The sequence below is a fragment of the Halichoerus grypus genome, chromosome 8 (genome assembly GCF_964656455.1).
Source record: "Halichoerus grypus chromosome 8, mHalGry1.hap1.1, whole genome shotgun sequence".
In the NCBI taxonomy this organism is placed as follows: domain Eukaryota; kingdom Metazoa; phylum Chordata; class Mammalia; order Carnivora; family Phocidae; genus Halichoerus; species Halichoerus grypus.
The window spans coordinates 113,162,543-113,184,981 of NC_135719.1; the positions used below are offsets into that span (position 1 = coordinate 113,162,543).

At 35.9% G+C, this 22,439-nt stretch overlaps 1 protein-coding gene across 1 annotated transcript in view; it reads right to left on the reverse strand.

Annotated features, from left to right (window-relative positions):
- Positions 1 to 22,439, reverse strand: part of C8H14orf39 (chromosome 8 C14orf39 homolog) — a 65,883-nt gene that overhangs the window by 16,282 nt on the left and 27,162 nt on the right. The window contains exons 8-13 of the mRNA XM_036097904.2: positions 20,084 to 20,204; positions 19,047 to 19,138; positions 17,061 to 17,194; positions 16,296 to 16,372; positions 4,140 to 4,225; positions 3,996 to 4,054 (exon numbers count right to left, since the gene is read on the reverse strand). Of these exons, the coding sequence (XP_035953797.2) occupies positions 3,996 to 4,054; positions 4,140 to 4,225; positions 16,296 to 16,372; positions 17,061 to 17,194; positions 19,047 to 19,138; positions 20,084 to 20,204 (569 nt within the window). The remainder of the gene's footprint in view (positions 1 to 3,995; positions 4,055 to 4,139; positions 4,226 to 16,295; positions 16,373 to 17,060; positions 17,195 to 19,046; positions 19,139 to 20,083; positions 20,205 to 22,439) is intronic.

The window sequence follows — 22,439 nt, forward strand, 5'->3', positions numbered from 1 at the left end:
ATTTGAAGTGCCTATTTGCATATTTTGCACATATTTCTAATTGGGTTGTCTGTCTTATTATTCTTGGTTTGTAGAAGTTCTTTGTACAATTTTGGAAACCAGTCCTTTGACAGTTTTCTGTGTTAAAAATATATCCTCTTGTCTTCCATTCTTTTTTTTTTTAAGGTTTTTATTTATTTGAGAGAGAGAGAGAGAAAGAGAGCGCATAAGTAGGCAGAGTGGCAGGCGAAGGAAGAGGGAGAAGCAGACTCCCTGCTAAGCAGGGAGCCTAACTCAGGACTTGATCCCAGGACCCTGAGATCATGACCTGAGCTGAGGGCAGATGCTTAACAGAATGAGTCACCCAGGTGCCCCTTCCATTCTTTTTATAATGTCTTCTGATGAACAGAAATTCTTAAGTTTAATATAGCCAAATTTATCAACCTTTCTGATTGGGCTTTTTAATTCTTATTTAAGAAATTCTTTCCTACCTTGAATAGATGTTTTTCTATTTGATCATCTGAAAGCTTTATAGTTTAGCCTTTTGCAGTTAAGTCACAACTATTATTTTCACCACATATTAACTTCCTCAAAAGACAGGCTTGGAGATTGTTGAAGAGAGTCCTTTTTTTCTTCTAAGATAATTACATGCCTTTTTGGATATGAAGCCTTAACATATATGCTGAACAGCAGCTAGACTGTGCCAGATATATGCATTTCCCCACATATCTGTATTAGGGGTGCATTGTTCCTAGAGATCAGCCATTCTTCCCTTGTCTCACACTCAGTCAGCTTAGTATATATAGAGGATTATAAACAGGTGGAACAAATCACAGAAAGGTTCCCCTTTCTCTACATCCTCACCAAAACCTGTTGTTCCCTGTGTTGTTAATTTTAGCCATTCTGACAGGTGTGAAATGATATCTCATTGTACTTTGATTTGTATTTCCCTGATGATGAGTGATGCTGAGCATCTTTTCATGTGTCTGTATGTCTTCTTTGGAAAAATGTCTATTCGTGTCTTCTTCCTATTTTTTAATTGGATTATTTGTTTTGGGGGTGTTGAGTTTTATAAGTTCTTTACATATTTTGGATACTAACCCTTTATCAGATAATGTCATTTGCAAATATCTTCTCCCATTCCGTAGGTTGCCTTTCAGTTTTGTTGACTGTGCAGAAGCTTTTTATTTTGATGAAATCTCAATAGTTCATTTTTGCTTTTGTTTCCTTTGCCTCAGGAGATGTATCTAGTAAGAAGTTGCTACGGCCAATGTCAAAGAGGTTACTGCCTGTGTTTTCCTCTAGGATTTTAATGGTTTCCTGTCTTACATTTAGGTCTTTCATCTATTTGAATTTATTTTTATGTATGGTGTAAGAAAATAGTCCAGTTCATTCTTTTGCATGTGGCTGTTCTCCCAACATCATTTCTTGAAGAGACCGTCTTCTTTCCATTGGATAGTCTTTCTTGCTTTGTCAAAGATTAGTTGACCATAGAGTTGTGGGTCCATTTCTGGGTTTTCTGTGCTGTTCCATTGATCTATGTGTCTTTTTTTTTTTTTTAAGATTTTTTTATTTATTTGAGAGCGAGAGAGCGAGCGAGCGATAAGCAGAGGGAGAAGCAGGCTCTCCGCTGAGCAGGGAGCCTGACTCGGGGCTCGATCCCGGGACTCCAGGATCATGACCCAAGCCAAAGGCAGCCGCTTAACCAACTGAGCCACCCAGGCACCCCTATGTGTCTGTTTTTATGCCAGTATCATACCGTTTGATCACTGCAGCTTTGTAATATAACTTGAAGTCTGGAACTGTGATGCCTCCAGCTTTGTTTTTCAAGGTTGCTTTGGCTATTCAGGGTCTTTTGTGGTTCCATACAAATTTTCAAATTGTTTGTTCTAGCTCTGTGAAAAATGCTGTTGTTATTTTGATAGGGATTGCATCATACGTGTAGATTACTTTAGGTAATATAGATAATTTTAACAGTATTTGTTCTTCCAATCCATGAGCATGGAATGTTTCTCCATTTCATCTTCATTTCTTTTATCAGTGTTTTGTAGTTTTCAGAGTATGGGTCTTTCATCTCTTTGGTTAGGTTTATTCCTGGGTATCTTACGGTTTTTGGTGCAATTGTAAATGGGATTTATTCCTTAATTTCTCTTTCAGCTGCTTCATTATTGGCATATAGAAATGAAACAGATTTCTGTATGTTGAATTTGTATACTGCAACTTTATTGAATTCATGTTATCTGTTCTAGCAGTTTTTTGGTAGAGTCTTTCAGGTTTTCTATATATAGTATCATGTCATCTACAAATAGTGAAAGTTTTACTTCTTCCCCACTGATCTGGCTGCCTTTTATTTCTTTTTGTTGTCTGATTGCTGTGGCTAGGATTTGCAGTATTATGTTGGATAAAAGTGGTGAGAGTGGACATCCCTATCTTGTTCCTGACCATAGAGGAAAAGGTCTCAGTTTTTCCCCAATGAGGATGATTTCAGTTGTGGGTTTTTTTGTGTATGGACTTTATTGTGTTGAGGTATGTTCCCTCTAAACCTACTTTATTGAGGGTTTTTATCATGAATGGATGTACTTTTTCAAATGCTTTTTCTGCATCTATTAAAAGGATCGTATGGTTCTTATCCTTTTATTAATGTGATGTATCATGTTGATTGATTTGTGAATACTGAACCACCTTTGCAACCCAGGAATAAATCCCACTTGATAGTGGTGAACGGTTCTTTTAATGTACTGTTGGATTTGGTTTGCTAGTATTTTGCATCCATGTTCATCAGGGATATTGGCCTGTAGTTTTCTTTTTTAGTGGAGTCTTTATCTGGTTTTGGTATCAGGGTAATGCTTGCCTCATAAAATGAATTTGGAAGTTTTCCTTCCTTTTCTATTTTTTGGAATAGTTTGAGAAGAATAGGTATTGACTCTTCTTTAAATGTTTGGTAAAATTTACCTGTGAAGACTTCTGGCCCTGGATTTTGTTTGTTGGGAGACTTTTTATTACTGATGCAATAGAATGAGCCATTTTTAAAACTTCAAAATAAAAGTTTGTAATCCACATGATACAGACAAGAAGAAGTGAATACTTTTATATAGCCTAATATATATATATATATAAGTGGAATAACTGTTATTCATTATTGGATTACCAGTATATGTATATATGTATATGTACATATGAGATGTCTTATGTTACACATTATGTTATATATATTATGTATTTACATGTACATATATACATACATATATATACATAAAGAGATAGAATGAGTTTTTTTAAAGGGTGTGATACCCTTAAAATTTTCCAACAGCTAGTTGACTCTAGCATAATAAACTCATATATACATACATATATTTATATATATATTACATATATATATATCCTGTGACCTTTTTATGATTTTATTCAAAGAAAATAATCCAAGATAGTAAAAGATTTATGTAAAAGAATATAGGAGCATTATGAAAAAAACCCAACCTGGAAACAATAAAATAGTTAATGTTTTGAAAAAGAATGGCTAAATAATTAAAATAAGTCAATATAAAAATAATTCAATATTTTGAGAGAATGGCTAAATGAATTATAGCATATCCTTACAATGGCATATGATACAGTCATTAAAAATAAAATCTATTTAATGGCATAGAAAAATACTCTAACAGTATATCAAGTGGAAAGAAAAGGTTACAAAATTATATATAGTACTGTTTCAAATTTGGGGGAAAAAATAAAAGAACACACATATACATAGGAAAAAAGGACAAGAACATATACCAGTATGGATGGTGTCAGTTATATCTGGGTGATGGTATCTTTGTTTCTTTTGTATTTTTCTCTGTTTTCCAAATCTTTTACAATGAAATATTTTATATTTAGTGAAAAATGTTTTTAAAAACCAGGCATGGATGGTCAGTTAACCAGAGAGGCAAACAATCCAAATAATGTATTTAAATAGTATAAAAGCTGGATATAATTTGTTACTCCCACTTCTTAGGAAAAATATAAACAGCAAATACCTGTATCTCCTATTTCAAACCACTGACTGCAATTTGATTGTCTCTGTGGGGTTAACAATCTAAAATACAATAAATAAATTTTTATGTTATTTGCTGATTTATTAATTTCAGAAATTAAAACATTTTTCCTATTTTAAAAGTTACCTGAAATGCATCATATTTTGTGAATTTTTAATAGCCACAGAATTTGAGCATTTTGAATGGTTATTCAGAGTAGAGTCATTAAGTACCTGAACAAAAGAAATTAAATATTAGAACTGGCTACACAGATAACAAAAATTTTTTGCTTGCCATGGCTACTGAAGGTTCTCCAAGAATATTGTCATTCTCCTCCTCATCATCATTAGCAATATGAACAACAACTATAAACATTAACTGAAACCACTACATACAAAATATTAAGTCAAATACTGGGAAAGTTTAAGACTCTTAGGAATCTGGTATTTTAGACAAGTATAACAACTATGCTTGGTAGTATTTCTACATTTAAGATAAACTTAAAAATTTTTATCCCGTATTAATTACTAGTCAAGTCAATCTTACCATTTTCTCAAATGATTTGTGTCTATTCTCTATAACCTCTTAAACTGAACATAAAAAAGCAAAACAGCAGGTTAAAAGATTAAAACCTGAGATTTTGTTTTTTATATATGTATGAAAAAGGTAATATTTCATTTTTAACTTTAAATTTTATTTAATATTAATATCTAAGCCACTGCTTTACTAATGTTTGTATTGTCTGTTTCGAGTCATTCATTCTCCGTGAGTCACTCATTTTGAAGAGTTCCTGATTTTTCTTATTTGACTCAACATAAAAATATCTTTATTTTAATAGGAAAATGTATCCCATTTATTTTTGTTATAACAGCCATTGGTCTTAATTCTGTAATCTTATTGTGATTTTAGATCATAAGAAAAGACCTTGCCCCTTAAAGAACATTTGTCCCTTAAAGAATAAGTGTTGTTAATTTCAATGTATGTTTTAAACAATATACATTTTGTATGGGCTCCCTGGTAAAAGTATTTGTACAAGTTAAGTAGTTGTTTACAATAGATGCCAAGAACTAAAATTGCCGAATATTTGCATTTTTATTTTTAATAAGTACTATGAACCAGTCCTCCAAAGTAATTACACCAAATTACATTCCCACTATTGCTGACTTTAATAGATATTATCAAATGTTGTAATGTATGCAAATCTGATAGGGGAAACCAGATATCTCGTTGGTTCAATATGCATTTCCCTGTACCCCTGAGCTCAAGCACCTTATGTTTTGTGACACTTTTTCTGTAAACTGTTTTATCTTTTGCCTATTTTTTGCCTAAAAATTAATTTGTATGAGTATTTATATATTACACATTCTGTATACCAATCTCCTATCCATTCTGTCATTCTCTTTAACTTTGTTGGTGTCTTTTGTCACACAGAATTTTTTTATTTTGATGTAGTCCATTGATCAATTTGTCTTTTCTTACACCACACTGTTATAATCATTGCATTTTGATAATGTTTTAAAATGTTCTGGGATGGAGTGCCTGGGTGGCTCAGTCAGTTAAGTGGCCGACTCTTGATTTCAGCTCATCATCTCAGGGTTGTGAGATTGAGCCCCACACTGGGCTCTGCACTGGGCATGGGGCCTGCTTAAGATACTTTCTCTCCCTCTCCTTTACCCCTCCCTCCTGCCCCCCTGCTCGCTCACTCTCTCTCCCACCCTAAAAAAAAAAAAATGTTCTGGGATGATGAAAATGTTCTGGAATTATTAAGACAGTGGTGATGGTTACACTACCTTTAGAATACACTAAAAACCACTGAAATGTACATTTTAAAATGAATTTTATGATAAACATTTTGATATATAAGAGTATGAGTTTCCCTTACATTGTTTTAAAAAAATTTTATTTTAAATCTTTATTTAAAATTATTTATTAATCTGTTGATGTAATGTCAATATGCTTGATAGACTTTTCTAATGCTAACTATCATTGTAATTCTTGGGAAAGCCAAGTTTAATCATAACATATTTTTTTAATGTTACAGTGCCAAATTAGGTTTGCTAATAATTTATTTGGATTTCTACATGTATGTTCATTCTTGAGACTAATGTATAATTTTTTCTTTCACTATCTTTGTCCTTGCTACCTAATAATTAGCCATGCATAATTTGCTGGCTAGTTTCCAACTTCTATATTCTAGAATTGCTCATTAATAATAAATAATAATAAAGAGATTGCCCTCAACTAGCAATTTTGCCTCCCAAGGAACATCTGACAATGTCTGGAGACATTTTCTATTGTCTTTTCTTTGGGGGGAGGTGCTATTGGCCCCTAGAAGGTCACAAGATAACCCTATAAAAAAGGATTATCTGGTCTACAATGTCAATGGAGTCACAGTTTAGAAACTCTGATTTAGTCCTTAAAGGTTGGATAGAATTCACCCGAAAAACTGGTTCTGGTGTGTTTTGAAAGGGGTGTGTGTGTGTGTGTGTGTGTGTGTGTGTGTGTGTGTGTGACAGAGGGAGAAGGGAGGCAAGTAATGGAGGAAAGAGGAAAACAGAGATTTGCTTACATTTCAGTTTCACTTACATTTCCATTTCTTCCAGTTTATTGATCTATTCATGTCTTTCTCAGTCTATTTAACAATTTATATTGTGCTAGAAAATTAACGCCCTCACCTAAATTTTCAAATTTATTGATATAAAGTCTTGCATAGTATTCTCTTAGGACCTTGAAAACATTTCTTCCCTATGTACAATGATATGCATTTTTTCCCCTTATTATTCTTTTCTTTTGAGAGGTGGGGGCTTCTCTTTTTTTTATATACTTGCTGAAATTTTATTTTATTGATATTTAAAAGTTACTAACTTTTGGCTATACTGATTAACCTAACTTTCTAATTTCATTAATTTCTGCTTTTCTCTTTATTAATTCCCACTTTCTTTGGATTGTTATTTTCCTGTTTTGAGTTGCGCTTTTTTCATACTTTGAACTTTTCATACTTAGAGTTCAGCTAATTTTAATCTTTATTTTCTAATATACTTGTTTTCAAATACAAATTTCTGAAGAACAATTTGGCTACATTCCACAGGTTTTGGTTTATAGTATTCTTCTAAATAGTTTTTAAATTTTATTTTGATTTCTTCTATAACCCCCAAATAATTTGAAAGTGTGTGAATTTCTTTTTCCTCTGCTAAATACTTTTTTGAGAGGAGGGCTTTGTTTGTTGAACTTGTTTTTTTATATAGTGGTAAATAAAGAGATCAACTTTTTAGAACTGGTTGAGATATCCTTTTAGTTGTAGTAAATGGCCAATTTTAGTGAATACTGCAAATATCAGGAAAAGAAAGCATAGATGAGCCTGAGAAATGACACTGCAGAAATGATGCTATCAGCCCTGATAAGTGAACCTGAGTCTCTTACTTTAAATTTCATGGGCAGGTAAGAGAAAAATAAATATTTATCTTGTTTAAGATGCTGTTATTTCATTCATTTGGTTTTGTATTGTTACACATGTAGCCAAACTCAACCCCTAAACTCAAGATAGTACTTTTTTTGAGAGAACTATTCTTTTTAAACTGTGGATTCAATACTTTCTTGGAATTCTATCAATTTTTACTTTATATATGGTGCATCATGGTTCTTAGGACTTAGTGAGTTATTCTTTTTTAAAAAATATGAAATATATTTATCCCTATTAATGCTTTTTGTCTTAAACTCTATTTTATATGGCATTGTTACATCTGCTTTTTGTTTGCATTTGTCTGGTATATATTTCCCATTTCCTTCTACCTTCACCCTTCATTTGTCAAATTGTTTCAGCTCTTCTGTTTTAAAAGTATATGGCTATACTACTCTGGAAAACAGTATGAGGTTCCTCAAAAAGTTAAAAATAGAACTACCCTACAATCCAATAATTGCACTACTAGGTATTTCTCAAAAAATACAAAAATACTAATTCGAGGGCACCTGGGTGGCTCAGTTGGTTAAGCGACTGCCTTCGGCTCAGGTCACGATCCCAGGGTCCTGGGATCGAGTCCCACATCGGGCTCCCCCTGCTCTGCAGGGAGCCTGCTTCTCCCTCTGCCTCTGCCTGCCACTCCCCCCTGCTTGTGCTCTCTCTGTCAAATAAATAAATAAAATATTTTTAAAAAATACTAATTCGAAGGGATACATGCACCTCTCTGTTTACAGCAGCATTATCAACAATAGCCAAATGCAAAGAGCCCAAATGTCCATCGACTAATGAATGGATAAAGGAGACAGATATTCATACACACATACACATACACACACACACACACACACAGAAATGGAGTATTACTCAGCTATAAAAAAAAAGAATGAAATCTTGCTATTTGCAATGACGTGGATGGAGCTAGAGAGTATTATGCTAAGTGAAATAGAGAAAGACAAATACCATATGATTTCACTCATATGTGGAATTTAAGAGACAAAACAGATGAACATTGGGGGTTAAAAAAGAGAGAGGCAAACCATAAAACAGACTCTTTATAAACTATAGAGGACAAACTGAGGGTTGCTGGAGGGAAGGTGGACAGGGGAATGGGTTAAATGGGTGATAGGTATTAAGGAGGGCACTTATTGTGATGAGCACTGGGTGTTGTATGTAAGTGATGAATCACTAAATCCTACACCTGAAAGAAACTAATATTACACTGTATGTTAACTAACTGGAATTTTAAAACTTGGAAGAGGAAAAAAGGTATATGGCTATATTTGTATATATATTCCACAGAAGCACCTCTGTCACATTTCTGATTACAGATTTGTTTGGAACTATTTATGGCATCTTATTTATTTTCTACTTATAATGTGTTCTAGCTATTTTATCCACCCTTCCATTCCTGCCTTTTGTTGGACTGATTAAGTTTTCTGTTTCATCTTTTTTCTTCTATTTTAAAACTTACACACTTCATTTTATTTATGTTGGTTACCCTTACATGCTTAATATACATGCATGAATTCACATTTTTCCAACAATATATAAGTAAATCAGTATTCATTTCTTCCTCTACCTCCATCCCCAAACAAAAAAAAAGAACTTGGGTAAACTTTTTTTCCCTCATTTATCTTCCCACCTTCAACCCATATTGATCTCATCTGAAATTTTAGTACTAGATTTTAAAATTTTTGTAATTAATACATATTCAGAATTAATGTTTCACTAATTACTTTGGTTACCACTACATCTCTGTCAGTATGTATTAATTATGAATTAATGAAAGACAATCATATTTTTCATTGAGAATTTCCCTATGGACTACTTTTAGGAAGAATGGGGGAAGATGGAGATGTGCCACACCATAAACTAGCTTTCTGAGTGGTATGTTCCTTGTTTTTCATGAGCATCATGAACCCCCTGGAGTACCATCTATCTCTCTAACCCAAGATCCCATACTTACTGCTTCCGCCTGGAGACAGTCATCCCATTGCTGATGACTGCCCAAAGGCAGAGGGGATATGAGATGAACTGATATTAACTAACTAACTTCCACTGAAGTAACCCAATCAATTACCTTATTTATTATCCTCACACCTATACCTTCTGCAAGAGTATTCTATGCAAGTCATGGGCCACAATTTCCCTCTTCAATCCAATCCTGTTTCCTCCTTCAGAAATATGTTTTTGGTCTACTGGACACAGGGCTTGGTATTTTTTTTTTTTTTTTCTGAGAGAGAGTGTGTGTGTGCATACAAGCATTGGGGAGGAGCAGAGGGAGAGGGAGAGAATCTTTTTTTAATTTATTTTATTTTATTTTATTAGGTTATGTTAGTCACCATACATCATTAGTTTTTGATGTGGTGATCCACGATCCATTGTTTTCGTATAACACCCAGTGCTCCATGCAGTACGTGCCCTCCTTAATACCCATCACCGGGCTAATCCATCCCCCCACCCCCCTCCCCTCTAAAACCCTGTTTGTTTCTCAGAGTCCAGAGTCTCTCATGGTTCATCTCTCCCTCCGATTTCCCCCCCTTCATTTTTCCCTTCCTTCTCCTAATATCCTCCATGCTATTCCTTATGTTCCACAAATAAGTGAAACCATATGATAATTGACTTTCTCTGCTTGACTTATTTCACTTAGCATAATCTCCTCCAGTCCCATCCATGTTGATGTAAAAGTTGGGTATTCATCTTTTCTGATGGCTGAGTAATATTCCATTGTATGTATGGACCACATCTTCTTTATCCATTCATCTGTTGAAGGGCATCTCGGCTCTTTCCCCAGTTTGGCTATTGCGGACATTGCTGCTATGAACATCGGGGTGCATATGGCCCTTCTTTTCGCTACATCTGTGTCTTTGGGGTAAATACCCAGTAGTGCAATTGCTGGGTCATAGGGTAGCTCTATTTTTAATTTTTTTGAGGCACCTCCACACTGTTTTCCAAAGTGGCTATACCAACTTGCATTCCCACCAACAGTGTAAGAGGGTTCCCCTTTCTCCACAACCTCTCCAACATTTGTTGTTTCTTTCCTTGTCCATTTTTTCCATTCTAACTGGTGTGAGGTGGTATCTCAATGTGGTTTTGATTTGAATTTCCCTGATGGCTAATGATGATGAACATTTTTTCATGTGTCTGTTAGCCATTTGTATGTCTTCTTCAGAGAAGTGTCTTTTCATATCTTCGGTCCACTTTTTGACTTGATTATTTGTTTTTTGGGTGTTGAGTTTGAGAAGTTCTTTTTAGATCTTGGATACCAGCCCTTTATCTGTAGTGTCATTTGCAAATATCTTCTCCCATTCCGTGGGTTGCCTCTTTGTTTTGTTGACTGTTTCCTTTGCTGTGCAGAAGCTTTTTATCTTGATGAAGTCCCAAAAGTTCATTTTTGCTTTTGTTTCACTAGCTTTTGGAGATGTATCTTGAAAGAAGTTGCTGTGGGCGATGTCAAAGAGGTTACTGCCTATGTTCTCCTCTAGGGTTTTGATGGATTCCTGTCTCACATTGAGGTCTTTCATCCACTTTGAGTTTATCTTTGTGAATGGTGTTAGAGAATGGTCGAGTTTCATTCTTCTGCATGTGGCTGTCCAATTTTCCCAGCACCATTTATTGAAGAGACTGTCTTTTTTCCATTGCATGTTTTTTCCTGCCTTGTCAAAGATTATTTGACCATAGAGTTGAGGGTCCATGCCTGGGTTCTCTATTCTGGTCCATTGGTCTATATGTCTGTTTTTGTGCCAGTACCATGCTGTCTTGGTGATCACAGCTTTGTAATATAGCTTGAAATCGGGCAACGTGATGCCCCCAGCTTTGTTTTTCTTTTTCAAGACTTCCTTGGCGATTTGGGGTCTTTTCTGATTCCATACAAATTTTAGGATTGTTTGTTCCAGCACTTTGAAAAATGTCATTGGAATTTTGATCGGGATGGCATTGAAGGTATAGATTGCTCTGGGTAGCATAGACATTTTAACAATGTTTATTCTTCTGATCCAGGAGCATGGAATGTTTTTCCATCTTTTTGTGTCTTCTTCAATTTCTTTCATGAGTGTTCTGTAGTTCCTAGAATATAGATCCTTTACCTCTTTGGTCAGGTTTATTCCGAGGTATTTTATGGGTTTTGGTGCTATTGTAAATGGAATCGTTTCTCTAATTTCTCTTTCTACAGTTGCATTGTTAGTGTATAAGAAAACAACTGATTTCTGTGCATTGCTTTTGTATCCTGCCACATTACTGAACTGCTGTATGAGTTCTAGTAACTTGGGGGTGGAGTCTTTTGGGTTTTCCACATAAAGTATCATGTCATCTGCGAAAAGAGAGAGTTTGACTTCTTCTTTGCCAATTTGAATACCTTTTCTTTTTGTTGTCTGATTGCTGTTGCTAGGACTTCTAGTATTATGTGAACAACAGTGGTGAGAGTGGGCATCCTTGACATGTTCCTGATCTTAAGGGAAAGGCTCTCAGCTTTTCCCCATTGAGGATGATATTCGCTGTGTTTTTTTCATAGATGGATTTTATGAACTTGAGGAATGTTCCCTCTATCCCTATACTCTGAAGAGTTTTAATCAGGAAAGGGTGTTGTATTTTGTCAAATGCTTTTTCTGCATCAATTGAGAGGACCATATGGTTCTTCTCCCTCCTCTGATTAATGTGTTCTATCACATTGATTGATTTGCGAATGTTGAACCACCCTTGCATCCCGGGGATAAATCCCACTTGGTCATGGTGGATGATCCTTTTAATGTACTGTTGGATCCTATTAGCTAGGATTTTGTTGAGGATTTTGGAATTCATATTCATCAGGGATATCAGTCTGAAATTCTCCTATTTGATGGGGTCTTTGCCTGGTTTGGGGATTAAGGTAATGCTGGCCTCATAGAATGAATCTGGAAGCTTTCCTTCTGTTTCTATTTTTTGAAACAGCTTCAGTAGAATAGGTATTATTTCTTCTTTGAATGTTTGGTAGAATTCCCCAGGGAATCCATCAGGCTCTGGACTCTTGTTTTTTGGGAGGTTTTCGATCACTGCTTCAATCTCATTACTGGTTATTGGCCTATTCAGGTTGTCAATTTCTTCCTGTTTCAGTCTTGGCAGCTTACAGGTTTCCAAGAAGGCATCCATTTCATCCAGATTGCTCAGTTTATTGGCATATAGTTGTTGATGATAATTTCTAAGAATTGTTTCTATTTCCTTGGTGTTAGTCATGATCTCTCCCCTTTCATTCATAATTTTATTAATTTGGGTCCTTTCTCTTTTCTTTTGGATAAGTCCGGCCAGTGGTTTATCAATCTTATTAATTCTTTCAAAGAACCAGCTTCTAGTTTCATTGATCTGATCTACTGTGTTTCTGGTTTCTAATTCATTGATCTCTGCTCTGATCTTAATTATTTCTCTTCTAATGCATGGCTTAGGCATCGTTTGTTGCTTTTTCTCTAGTTTTTTAAAGTTAGTTGGTGAATTCAGGATTTTTCTATTTTTTGAGTGAGGCTTGGTTGGCTATGTATTTCCCCCTTAGGACTGCCTTTGCAGTATCCCATAGGTTTTGGACCGATGTGTTTTCATTCTCATTAGTTTCCATGAATTGTTTAAGTTCTTCTTTGATTTCCTGTTTGACCCAAACATTCTTGAGCAGAATCCCTTTAGCTTCCAAGTGTTTGAATTTTTACCAAATTTTTTGTTGTGATTGAGTTCCAGTTTTAGAGCACTGTGGTCTGAGAATATGCAGGGAATAATCTCAATCTTTTGGTATCGGTTGAGACCTGATTTGTGACCCAGTATGTGGTCTATTCTGAAGAAAGTTCCATGTGCACTCAAGAAAAATGAGTATCCTGTTGTTTTAGGGTGGAATGTTCTGTAAATATCTATGAGGTTCATCTGGTCCAGTGTGTCATTCAAAGCTCTTGTTTCTTTGTTGATTTTCTGCTTAGATGATCTGTCTATTGCTGAGAGTGGAGTATTGAGGTCTCTACAATTAACGTATTGTTATCAATATGACTCTGTATTTTGGTTAACAGTTGGCTTATGTAGATGGCTGCTCCCATGTTGGGGGCATAGATATTTACAATTGTTAGATCTTCTTGTTGATAGACCCTTTAAGAATGATATAGTGTCGGGCGCCTGGGTGGCTCAGTTGTTAAGTGTCTGCCTTGGGCTCAGGTCATGATCCCAGAGTCCTGGGATAGAGCCCCGCATCAGGCTCCCTGCTCTGCGGGAAGCCTGCTTCTCCCTCTCCCACTCCCCCTGCTTGTGTTCCCTCTCTCGCTGTGTCTCTGTCAAATAAATAAATAAAATCTTTAAAAAAAAAAAAAAGAATGATATAGTGTCCTTCTGTGTCTCTAACCACAGTTTTTAATTTAAAATCTAATTTGTCTGATATAAGAATTGCTACCCCAGCTTTCTTTTGAGGTCCGCTGGCATGGAAGATGGATCTCAATCCCTTTACTTTCAGTCTGGATGTATCTTTAGGTTCAAAATGAGTCTCTTGTAGACAGCATATGGATGGGTACTGTCTTTTTATCCAATCTGCAACCCTGTGCTGTTTTATGGGAGCATTTAGGCCATTCACGTTGAGAGTGGTTATTGAAAGATACGAATTAATTGTCATCATGTTGCCTGTGAAGACCTTGTTTTTATAGATTGTCCCTGTAAATTTCTATTGTATATCACTTTTGGGGTCTTTCTCCTTTTATAGAACCCCTCTTAATATTTCTTACAGGGCCAGCTTAGTGGTCACATATTCTTTCTGGTTCTGCGGGTCTTGGAAGCTCTGCATCTCTCCATCCATTCTAAATGACAGTCTTGCCGGATAAAGTATTCTTGGCTGCATGTTCTTCTCGTTTAGTACCCTGAATATGTCTTTCAGCCCCTTCTGGCTTGCCAGGTCTCTGTGGATAGGTCTGACGTTATTCTGATGTCCCTCCCTCTGTACGTAAGGAATCTCTTCCCCCTAACTGCCCTTAAGATGGTTTCCTTGGTTCTAGGATTTGCGAGTTTTACTATTACATGCCAGGGTGTTGGCCTGTTTTCCTTGATTTGGGGAGGGGTCCTCTCTGCCTCTAGGACACGAATGTTTGTTTCGTTCCCCAGATTAGGGAAGTTCTCAGCTACAATTTGCTCAAATATATCTTCTAGTCCTCTCTCTCTCACCAACCCCTCCGGGATTCCAGTAATTCTGACATTGGAACGCTTCATGGTGTCGCTTATTTCTCTGATTCTATTTTCACGATTTGGAGTTGTTTTTCCCTGGCCTCTTTTCCCTTTTTATCTATTAAATTGTCTTCCAGGTCACTAATCCGTTCTTCTGCCTCACTTACCCTAGCTGTTAGATTATCTAGATTAGATTGGATCTCATTGATAGCATTTTTAAGTTCTGCCAATTCAGCTTTCATTTCTGCCCTTAGAGACTCTATGTTGCCATTAATTGATTTCTCCATTCTAGTTATTGTCTTCACAATTGCTAGCCTGAATTCCATCTCCAACATCTTGGTTGTATCTGCATCCATTTGTAAATCTGTGGCATAAGTCATAATCTCTGAGTCTTTCCTATTTGGGGGTTCCTCTTCCTAGTCATTCTGTTGATGGGTGGTTGAGGGAATGTATAGAGTCCAAATTATTGACCACAACCCAAGCAAGATGCACCTGTTTTCTAGGGACCTTAGGGTTGCTGGCCTTTTGTTTTCCCAGCCTGTCTTCTGGGGGAGGGGCCTGCCGCGCTGTTACTCAGGCAACCCTGTTTGGGCAGAGTTGCCCTGCCCCCCTGTAGCGGGGGATGGGCTCAGTGGGAACCAGTTTTTTGCGGCTTTTGTTCTCTTGCAGTTTTCCCTGGCGGCTTTCCACGTCTCTTCTGGGAGAGCAAAAAGAGACCGTTTCCAACCCTCTGCCTCAGAGTGGAGAGATTGCAGTCTGTTCTTCAGTGAGCTCTCCAGCCCCAGTCTCCATTTCTGTCCCTGCTGCTATAAACTGCAGCGTCCTGGGTTGTGCGCCCCTCCACAGCGCTCCCAGTCCTGCCTCCAGGTCGGGGCACATTTCTGCCTTTTGTGCTTCTAGAACCGCCAGCTGCCCCCAGTTCGCAGGCCTGGCCCTGCCGCTCCGATTTCCACCTAAAGTCCTTTCCCTGCCGCTACTGGTCTGCGAGTCTGTGCCCCGTCCCCAGTGCGGGAGGCTATTGATCACCAGCGGTGTAGGATCCCCATGGCCAGGCTCCCTCCCGCTGCCGTTTATCCTCTGGTATCTGCCCCCTGAATCACAGCTCCCACTTTGTACCTCGAAACCAACCACCTGTGATCTCTTGTTTGTAGAGATCCAGATCTATCTGCTTACATCTCAGGCTGAATTCGTGGGTGCTCAGAGTGATCTGGTAGATATCCAGCTCAATTCCAGGGACCAGTTGGAATAGGGACCCCTACTCCTCCGCCATCTTTTCTCAAATCCTCTCTACCCCAAGAGAGAGAATCTTAAGCAGGCTCCATGTCCAGCACAGAGCCCAATGCAGGGCTCAATCTCACAGCCCTGAAATCATGACCTGAGCCAAAATCATGACCTGAGCCAAAATCAAAAGTCAGCACTTAACCCACTGAGCCACCCAGGTACCCCTGGGCTTGGTATTTTTAAATATCTTTCCTATTTTTAAGAGTGAGAAGGCTACAGTATATGTTCAGGCTGCCATACTGAAATTCTTTTAAGATTTTTAGATCTTGAGGTTGTAGTAATGGCTGAGTTAATATACTTATAACACATATATACACATACACACACACAAACCCATGTTCTAAATGCAGTACATTCACTATCTCATTTAATGCAAGCAAATATTTAATTTATACTATTAAAAAACAAATGCCTACCTGCATGTTGTTTTCTTTCTGTCTAAAGTCAATATTGGCAAGCTTTGCCTGCTTCATGGAACTTTCTTCTTTTTTATCTAGGTTATTAAATTGTACAACTTCAAATGAATTCCAGAGATAGAATCAAATATTATGCCCAACATTCAACCTAACCTTGTAATTTAAAAAATTAAGTTACATGAATATTTAATTTAAATTAAAATATAGAAATATGAAATTTCTACATAACTCTTAATTCCTCACTATATAACAGTTATTACAATAAGCATGAATGTAAAATGAAAACCAGCTTACAAAATTACATCTTTATAATAAGGAACCAAAGAAGACTGGGAGAAAAAGAACAGCTAATGGGGTTAAACTAATACAATGTAGTTAATCTAATCTGCAGATCCATTGAATGAAACATGATCTTAGTGACTAAGTCACAAATATTAACACAAGTCTGCTACCCACTTTAATTATACATATTGATAACACAACTTCTCAAATGAAAAATGTATTATTATTCATCCTCCTCTGACAGCTGTGCAACCAGACCAGAACACTTCTTATAATATCTTGTGAGTGATTTCTCTCTCAAAGAAAAAAACAGGTATAGAAGAGGCATATCTTGCTTGCTTTCAGAAAGTGGTACTTTCCTGAGTCTACTGGTCTCTAGTATTGTCTGTTCTTGCTTACCCCAGATGATAACAAAATTGCTTCTATTTCTTCTATGTGTTTGCAGAGAAAACTAAGTTTTTAAATAATTAACAGATACTGTACCTATAACTCTTGGTTCTGAAGAACGCATCTTCATTAGTCTGTCTAATTTCTGAGATTCATATGGAAGAAATAATTGACTGTTTTGAGGGGTTTTATTCAATATAAGTGCAGGTTGTTCATCTTTTTCAAAAAGTCTAAAGAGTGAATTACATTAAATATTTAGTAAGCAAAAAAATAATGTATAAATAAGGCTAGAAGAGATATTTATAGGCTATTATAATTTAAACTCATTTTGCATACAGTAAAACTGAGTTCCAAAATTTAACAGATCTGCCAATATTATTAAATTACTTACTGGCATCACAGCTAAAACACACTGTTCTTGATTAAGTCTAGTACCCTTCTCAGTATACCACACTCTCCTTTTTAAAACATAATCATTTTAAAAGAATTTCTAAACATGTCAAAAACATTTAAACCAAAACTTTATCCACAAATAGCATGCTGTAGATTTCAGAGTACTTCAAACTTTAAAAATAATTATTCAGAAACAAATCAGCTAGTATGAATCCAGAAATCACTAAAGCAATATTATAATCATAAATATGTCTTTTAAGTTTTTTACTGGAAGAAAAAAACTCATTGAATTTTTCCTAAATTAAAAAAGTAATTTTAATTATTGATAGTTAAATAATTTAAATAATGGTGTCATTTATAATAACTATCAAAATAGACATTGAGTAAAAATGACTAACAGTTACGTAAGTTCCTCTCAATGTAGAGGATTTTTACAGTATTAAAATGTTGTCAATGAAGTGAAATTCTAATCAATTTCTTCACAGAATTAAAGACAAATTATGGTTGTGAGAAATAGGTGGGGGGGTGGGGGATCAAGGAAATAATAGATCCAAGGAAGTGGGTCCGAGAAATTAACTTGGGAGAGGAATGTGTTGAAAAATCAGGACAAGAGCAATGGAGCCTAATGAGACAAATTTAAGAAGAATTTAAAAAGGTACAGGCAGAAAGAGAAAAAGTAGAAATTTTATCAGAAACAGCAACAGTGATACACCTATTTTTCTGTCACACAATAACAGACAAAATCAATCTTTTTTTAAATGCCTCCACCACTGATGTCTCTTTTAGCACCATTAGGATGAAAGACAAGGCCACAGATTCAGCAGCATTTTGACTCATCTTCACTCTCTGTGGCAAAATAAGAACGGTCAAGCTGGTGACGGGGTGATAAAAAGGTAAATACAATGCTGTTCCCACAAGTGTTCCTCTGTTTTACTCCTACTGGTGATCCATCATTGAAAACTGGATGAAATGTACAATGACAGGCTATAAAACAGCAAATGTGCTACTGCTATCTTATTTCTCTCTACACGTTATCCTTGGCCTTACTAAATAACAAGCATATTTGAATGTTAATCTATAATATTTAAGGGTAAAATCAGTATTTTTCAAGAATAAGCAGAAAAAGCCTGCATAAAAATGTATATAGATATACATATGAATATATGAATATTGGTGGCTTGGGATAGAATATAGAATATAGCGGGGCGCCTGGGTGGCTGTCGTTAAGCGTCTGCCTTCGGCTCAGGTCGTGATCCCAGGGTCCTGGGATCAAGCCCTGCATTGGGCTCCTTGCTCCGCGGGAAGCCTGCTTCTCCCTCTCCCACTCCCCCTGCTTGTGTTCCTGCTCTCGCTATCTCCCTCTCTGTCAAATAAATAAATAAAATATTTTTTAAAAAGAATACAGAATATAGAATCAAATGCTTAGATGCAGAATAACTATTGACATAAAATCCCATTTTAAAGTTTACCTAGGGGTGCCTGGGTGGCTTGGTCAGTTGACCATCCAACTCTTGATCTTGGCTCAGGTCATGATCTCAGGATCATGAGATGGAGCCACGGGTTCAGCTCCATGCTCAGTGTGTAGTCTGCTTGAGATTCTCTCCTTCTCCCTGTGTCCCTCCCCCCCACTCGTGCATGCTCTCTAACTAAATAAATAAAATCTTTATAAAAAATAAAGTTTACCTATACCTTTCTTTCAATTCCTTTATCTTTTCTATATTTTTATTTTTTTCTTCCAGAGTTTCTGCAAGATTCTTAGTTTCATGGAGTCTTGCAATCTGCTAAAAAGAAAAATGACAAAGCAAAACAAAATAATTATCTGTGAAGCATTAAGGAACATATGTTTCATCTTAACTAATGAATATGAGTTTTTCTATATAATCACAGGATTTATGTTTTTGTGGCAACAGCTATCTTTTAGTGAAAGTTGCTAAAACTGGGTCAAAATTAACAATAAATCATACTCCTTTAACTTTTCCTTACAACTCCATTAGCAAACCTAGATTCAGTGAACTTCCATCTTCTTTTTTAAAAAGGTCAGAAGCAAAGTAGATATCAATTCCCTATATATAGACATAGTTACCATATATTTTAAAGGAAGTAACATCTACTGTGTTATTATTAAAACGATTTTATTGTTATTTGGAACCTTATGCCTATGAATGGTTAATATATCTTCTTTAACACAACTTTCAAAAAATTCAGAAAATTAGCTGTTCAATTTTTTTCTCAGAATTTGGAAATAACTTTGATGGGTTTTCAGTCAATGAAAGCCATTTCAGTAGAGGACAGTAAAAATGTATTCAAGAAAATATCATGCACCATCAATCTTAAAGGCTGAACTAGTTCTAGCCTAGTTCTATACAGATTACAGCCACAGATTTTCAAGATTAAATTCTTTAAACAATTTACTGTCTTGTTCTCTTTTTTGACAACACTGTTGTAGCCCTTTTAGTGCCTTTAAGTTCCTGTTATTAAGCTGTATCTTGTACTTTATTCATCTTTTTTCAGCTGCCAAAGAAAAACTATTCCCTAAAACTCATAACTAAATATGCTCAGTACCTAAAACACATATTGGCTCCAAAGGTAATCTGAGATAAATAAATTTTCTTAAGTCTTTCTCCATATTTAGCCTCTTTAGAAATAGCTCTTCTAAGACTGTCAGTTAACACAGCATTATACTTATACATTAGTACATTTATAGAAACATATTACAAAATATATACCTGGTTTAAATAATTAATTTCTATTTCCACTTCATCTACTTCTTCCTTCAATTCAGATGAACTTTTGGAATAATTGCTGGCATGTTTAAGAATATCTTGTGTTTTACATCTCATGTTAGCCCTTTTATGTTAAGGAACTATGTTATGCAAGTAAATTTTACATTTGTAATATACGTACCATATCAGAAATAGTTAATATTATGTAACTTTATATATGTTCCATATAAACAATAAGCAATATTAATAACAGTATCTGAAAATAGAGGTAAAACTAACGTAAACATTTGGCAAACTGACAAAGATAATTTATTGCTTACCTATGTTATATATTGAGCTTAAAAACTTTTCATCCAAAAAATGTTAGAATTTTTTCTTTTACTTAAATATTTCACATAGTAGTTTTTTGCTTTTTTTTTTTTTACCCAAGTTCATCATGTCATTTGGCATGACTAATAATACATAATCAATTCAGGTCCAAATTTAACTTCTTGTGTTTCCATTGTTTATTTGTTCCAAAGTCGACATTTAAAAATCCAACCAGGGTGCCTGGGTGGCTCAATCAGCTGGGTGTCTGAATCTTGATTTTGGCTCAGGTTGTGGTCTCAGGGCCATGGGATCAAGCCCACAGCAGGGCTCTGCGCTCAGCAGAGCGTCTGCTTGGGATTCTCTCTCTCCCTCTGAACCTCACCCCCAAGAATAAATAAATAAGTAAATCTTTTAAAAATATTAATTAATTAATTAAAATCCACCCAATTTCCCTTTTCTTGCTCTGTAAGTTTCATCAGTGCAGCCTGCAGGACTCAGAAGACAGCTAGATCTTCTATCTGGGCTTTCTGCTTGAACTAGATTTATACCCAATTTCAAAGATTTTTTTTAAGATTTTATTTATTTGACAGAGAGAGAGAGACAGTGAGAGAGGAAATACAAACAGGGGGAGAAGGAGAAGCAGGCTCCCCACTGAGCAGGGAGCCTGACACGGGGCCCGATCCAAGGACCCTGGGATCATGACCTGAGCCAAAGGCAGACGCTTAATGACTGAGCCACCCAGGCACCCATATACCCAATTTCAAGTACAGAATTTCTCAGCTGTTAACAGACATCCTGCATAGTTATTAACTACTACAATTTCCTAAGTTACTCTACAAACCATTTAGGAGAACTTAAAAATTAATAGAATAGTAGTAGTGAACAAGAACTCCAGAGAAAATCTGTCTACTTAAGACAGAATAATTCCTACTCTGCCTTAAAATACATAATATATATGCTAGAACATAAAAATTTCAGACGAACATTATTTATGATGCTATATTGTTATAAAAGTAAGTATCAATTAAAATTTTTAGATATAGACATTTAAATCTTAATCTTCAACTTTCCCTACCTCCATCACCTCTTCTTGTTTCTCACATAATCTTGTATCTCATCCCTTCCTACATCAAACTTCCTAAATTTCTGCTATACCTCGTGCATCAACCAACCTCTGCCTCTTCCCACTGAGAAGTTACAACACAGATAGGCAGGAAATAAACAACTAAAAACAGAATAAACTAAAACCTAAACATGAAGAGAGCAAGCAGCAAAGGAGTTAAAAGGATGATTTAGGATGAAGCAGAATGAAGTAAGGTAGAATGCAGGGATAAAGAAGATTTAGTATAAACAGTGGAGTTATAATCTGATAGGAAAGCATATGAAGGATTGTAGAGGTTGGAAGAGGATTAAAGTTCTAAGTTCATCATCAGGGAAGATCTCCTGGACAAACAGATGAGACTTAGACCAATTAAGAATTACTTAATCATCTAATACAATGCCACTGTATTAGAATTAATTGTTTACATGTCTGTCTCCCCTACTAAACTGTGAGCTCCTTGCAAAAAGCTCTGTAACTTCTCAAGGATTACCTGGCACAAGGTAGGTACCCAATGAATTTCTATAGATGAGTAGATAATTGTGACTCACCTCCTCACCACCTTCCATCCTGATTTAACTAGAACTCTTTCTTTGGTAAGACAGAGCAAGATGACTTTTTCATTGGTTTGGTTGCCAAGATACACCACTTAAAGTCAACACATATACCACTTTATTCTCATTAAAATTGCTTGCTTCTCATCACATGCACATATATGAAAACTAATCCCAAATGACCTTTTAATTTTTTAATTTTTAATTTTTTTAATGTTATTTTATTGTGTTAGTCACCATACATCATTAGTTTTTGATGTGGTGATCCACAATTCATTGTTTTCGTATAACACCCAGTGCTCCATGCAGTACGTGCCCTCCTTAATACCCATCACTGGGCTACCCATCCCCCCCCCCAAAACCCTCAGTTTGTTTCTCAGAGGCCATAGTCTCTCAT